At 31.4% G+C, this 5075-nt stretch overlaps 1 protein-coding gene across 2 annotated transcripts; it reads right to left on the reverse strand.

Annotated features, from left to right (window-relative positions):
• Positions 1 to 413: 413 nt before the first annotated feature.
• Positions 414 to 4834, reverse strand: LOC139852800 (vacuolar protein sorting-associated protein 32 homolog 2-like). 2 transcript variants are annotated; one of them, XM_071842132.1, is made up of 8 exons: positions 4665 to 4834; positions 4441 to 4545; positions 3885 to 3984; positions 3518 to 3603; positions 3315 to 3406; positions 2703 to 2817; positions 2120 to 2313; positions 414 to 699 (listed from the first exon to the last, which is right to left on the reverse strand). In XM_071842132.1, the coding sequence occupies exons 2-7, from the start codon at positions 4510 to 4512 to the stop codon at positions 2122 to 2124; spliced, it is 657 nt and encodes a 218-aa protein (XP_071698233.1). In that variant the 5' UTR covers positions 4513 to 4545; positions 4665 to 4834; the 3' UTR covers positions 414 to 699; positions 2120 to 2121. The 2 variants fall into 2 exon arrangements, with proteins under 2 accessions (XP_071698233.1, XP_071698232.1); XM_071842131.1 differs by having other exon boundaries at positions 4441 to 4550.
• Positions 4835 to 5075: the final 241 nt, after the last annotated feature.

The following is a 5075-nucleotide window of genomic DNA, read 5'->3' on the forward strand; positions in this document are numbered from 1 at the left end:
GATTTACAATTTGTATACAGGTGATTTTGGGGGCTTTTTTTATTATAGTCAAAGGAATGGTGTAGATTTTAATTAATGATGGGCATAAAGTGAGAAGTTTTTGGTTTATAATGGTGAGGTCATTATGGTATTTGTATTAGTTGTAACTTTTCGTTGATCATTTGAAAGGAAGTAATTGTATGTGCGTGGAACGTTCACTGAAAAAGTCCCCTGCATAGCCGTTGTAGTTCGTTAGTGTCTTGGTTTATGTAAAAGTCTTTCTAGAAAATTATCGATTTGTATCGCTCCATAATAATATTATTTTTCATTTACAAATGATTATTCATTCGAATACATGTTTTTTACATCTCGAAGTCGTGGGTTATAAACTAGTTATACATGATATGATAAAAATGGGTGATAGTATTACACTGTTAGTACTCAACAATGATAGTATTATATTTTATATTATTCTACAAATAAAGAGAACTTTTCATATAACCAGATCAACGTTGTACCCAGGATTTCAAACATGGCACACACCAACACATGAAAATAAGAAAAATGGGAACGATAATCTTTTTCGCTCCCATGAGAGTGCAAGTCATCAATCATGTTATCACACAAACAATGCTTGTTGATGTGAATGAATTAACCATACATATACCTCCATTGTTTGAATATCCAATCTTTACAATTTCTTCCAACTGGGAGTTGAATCTGCATTAGCCATATAACATGTTATTTGTCAGCCAACAAACATAAACTACTGTAACAAAACTTGATGCAAAGTCAACGTTGATTTATGTTGTAATGGTGTACGGTGCAATATATACGATGTGAAAAATAGCTTCCCTATTGTACCATCTAATAAGAAAAATTTTGAATTAACTTAATTATTATATTACGGTAAGATCTAACATTTTCAATCTTTTCAAGGGAACATCTTCTAAACGAGACGCGTAAGGTATTTTTCATGTTCAGGCTACATAGAATAGGGAAGTAATATTAATCATATGTATGTGTCCTAGGAGTTATCCCGTGACCGTTTCCGACCCTTTTTCAAGGTCATCCTAATATATGTTTCTAGTGAGATTCGAACCTAAGACCTCATGTGATGATATATGGACCTCAACGGCCATCTTGGGATGGTTAATCATCTTCTTAACAAATTTAATGCAAGAAATGTTGTATCGTTGATATGAAAAACAAAGTAAAGTGGTTATATTAATACATAGAAATAAAAGGGACCACAAGATCACCACATTGCATATCACTAAATTATATAGTTTGGGTGCTATGTAGGTATCAATTGCATATTCTTACATGCAATCCTTATCCTTAAGAAGTTTGCTTATAGATTGTTAATGAGACAGTCATAATTAAAAGAAGGAGCAATTTCACTCCATTCATATAGACGAATAAAGAATTTAGGTTATATTTAAAACAAAACTGGTGTATGGGTCAAAGTCACCCAAAGTGTATCTTTAATGTGTACGCCTACGAAGAGTTATATTGTTTTAATTGATTTTGTAAGAATTTAGCTTACATAAGGGTCTAATGTATCAGGTATTAATCTTTTTGTTAACTAAAAAAATAAAAATATGAAAAAGGTACACCAAAAATCCCTCCAACTCTTTACATCTAAAAATACACTAATCTGCTAAGTTCCATCTCCTATATGAATGCAGTGCGCTCAACGCCAGCTAACATATTCTAACTTCTAGGTAGGTTCTTTATATGATTCGCGTTTTGGAAGTGATTATCTGAACATTTACGATCACATAATAACTGTAAAGATATATATCATACCAAGTACATCGATTATAATCACGATTTGCTCACATAATAACTGTAAAGGAAGTGTTACCTTTTCCTACTAATTCCTCGAATAATCACAATTTGCCATACTTGACAGTCTATCTGATTATAAGCAGATACAAACATGATCTTTTATAGCCGATTTTATCACAACTGATTATCTTATTATTAGTATTAGTATTAGTATAGATTATAAAATTATAATTAAAAATTTTCAATATCACATATACAACCGCAGAAGTTTAAATTACTGATGACACATTCATAGAATGATGCATAATTAAATATAGAAAAATAAAAAATGAATTGAGAAGCTAACCTTTAGAGTGCCATTTCTGCCTGCAACGCAGCAAGTTCATCGTCCTCCGCCGTGTTCTGGCGGGGCGGTGGACGTGTCGGTATTCTTCCGGTCGGCATCTGTACCGGAGCTGCAGGGGCAGTTGTGGCAGGCTGTAGAAGCAGGTCCTCCAGCTCACCTCCTTCTAATTCTTCAAGTTCAGCCTCTAACTCATCCTGCATTTTCACATTTGCACAAAATATATAAATAAAAACATTCCATTATAAGAGGGGGAAAACAAATAGTAACAAGTTTGACCTTAACTTCATATAGTTCTCAAAAAAAATTTGAGATCACGATATTATTAAATATCTTCATTGAATTATACGAATAGTCAAATGTGGGTGTTCTTAAAGGAACATAAGAATTATTTGTAAATTCAAAAGATTGGTTAGTTGAACACCTTTTCTGAAAATATATTAAAGTTCAGGAGAGAAACCATACCATACTAATTGTTTTTAATGGAAAATAATCAATTAATTTTAATGCTACAATTAAAATATCATGAGATTAGAAGTCAAAATTTGATTGATATGACTAAGATATAGAAAGTTAGAATCCATGCCTCGTCAAAATCAGCTGCTGAACCGATAGGTGTTGCCAACGCTTCCTGAATTAATTTCATATTCTCCGTTTGCTCATTTATCTCCTCCATCGTCTTGTCCACATCATCAATATTCCTGCATATCATTAAAAAAGTTAACATTACAACCATAAACAAAACGCATATATCAATCAAGCTAAAGGTGAACTTGAAATATGATGTTTAGCTCATAAGTATCGTATTATTCTGCTTATATAATCAAATACCCTGATGTAATAAACTGAAGTGGTTAATCAAGAACACTCTATTAATCAAACTAACTACGAAGATTACAGGTGGCCATTTCGACCACTTACTTATAAATAGGTCGAGTCGGGTTTATATTTATTATCTCTGATTAACATAAGCGAAAATGGGTACAGTTTGATCTCCATCGAAACTAAGTATGAAGATGATAATCAAACATTTGCATACAAAGATTAATGTTACAAATAAGTTTAACTTCCACGGAAAAATGTTTAATGTCAACTCAACTTGACCCAGTTCAACAGAACCGTAAATTATGACCCAAACCTTTTTTCACTGACCCACCCACTTTAACACTACTATATAGAATCATAAAGTTTAACTTACACAGCCTTTTGCATTGCTTTCATTGCTTGAGCTCCAGTTCTCAACGCATCAACTGTCTCTGTAGTGGCTTTTGCACCTTCAAGCATTATCATCTGGTGTCCACAGGCACACAAACAAGTTCAATTTACTGTTTTGCAAAAGAAAAGTAAAAAAAAAAAAAAAGTAAAAATTCAAATTCATTATAAAAACAAATTCAAATGCACCTGATCATGAATACGCAATTGAAAATTGCCAAGCTGTTCAACTTGCTGTTCATAAAGTCTTTTTCGCTTTAAACATTGAATCGCCGCTAGAGAATTCCAATGTGAAAAAAAAGCAACAACACGATTATATATACGTATAACTTAACATTTCTAACAGTACAAGACTAAAGTTTCATATCCAACTAAATAGAAAAGCAACATTATCTAATAAAAGAGTATCAAATGGAAGTCGTTAAGCAGACGACTTATATATACAAGATTTAACATATGTCATAAGATTAGAAGAGTATCAATCAGGTATTATAATTGCAACAAGTATATCATAACTCAATATCGCTAAATAAACTCGGTAAATATCAATTTATACCCCTTTTATTTTTGGCTTTGGTGAACTCCTTGGCCTTATCAACTTCTGCAGAAGCTTTCTTCAATAGTACTTTTTCTTTCTTTTCGAGCATTTCAAGTGTCTGCATAGATTATCAACTTATTAAATATAAATAGACAGAAGAACCTTTTAATTAGTGAATAAAATATTGAACATATACCTCAATTATACAAAATTCTATTGTTAATATTTGATATAACAAAAAAATGATTTCAAGAATCAGGTAGAAACATAATTATATATATATGATGTTATGAAAAGAAAAAAAAGAAAAAAAAAACTAAACCTTTCATCTGTCAAAAGTATATTAACACACATAACTGCCATAATCATGTAATGGTTCAATTATGTTTTTTTTCTCTCTAAAATCATCTGTAAACTGACAACAATTAGCATTCAAGATCACACAAATGTTTGGTCCCAAAAAGTTGCATTTCTCAAGTACACGACTTTAATCCAAGTTACCAAAACCCCATTAAGAAAATATCAGTCTTTCCAACTAAATAAAAAATAAAATCAAAATAATGTCAGAAATTACCTCGTTTAATTTATCTAACGTTGTTACAGCGTTAGCTTCCTGCTTAGGTTTCCCAAACATTCGAGAAAACATTATAACTGATTATCTTTATTTGACACCTGCGATCTGATCTGACCAATCAAAAGCAACAAACTTCAATCAAAAGCAACAAACTTTGAAATTAAATTACAATTACTGTTAGATACATGATACAAAAGTCAAAGTTCGTGCTATAAGAATAATACCTTAGGATTTATGAATCGATTTACGGTTCTTAAATCTGTATCTCAATAGGTTTATGAAAGATATATGTGAAGAAATTAATGGGGTTTTGAATAATTATAATTATAGATTAAGATTAGAAGAATCGAAAGAATCGAATTGGGGCTGACTTTTGGTTTTGAAGGGATATTTATGTACGTACTCTCGATTACATACGCTTTTTACTCGTCGATAGACCATTTAAGTAAGTTTTGGAAAAAATTAAGCCCGTTGGTACATGTAATTTGTTCATTTTTCCATCATAACACCTAAACTTTAAAGTTTGTGTGGTTGGTACCTATCATTTGCTTTAATTACGTGGTTGATTCCTCAGATTAACTGCCCTTTTGTATTAATGACGATTAATACAGAACGATAGTTCATCTGAGGTATCA

Source organism: Rutidosis leptorrhynchoides, chromosome 6 (genome assembly GCF_046630445.1).
Source record: "Rutidosis leptorrhynchoides isolate AG116_Rl617_1_P2 chromosome 6, CSIRO_AGI_Rlap_v1, whole genome shotgun sequence".
Lineage (NCBI taxonomy): Eukaryota > Viridiplantae > Streptophyta > Magnoliopsida > Asterales > Asteraceae > Rutidosis > Rutidosis leptorrhynchoides.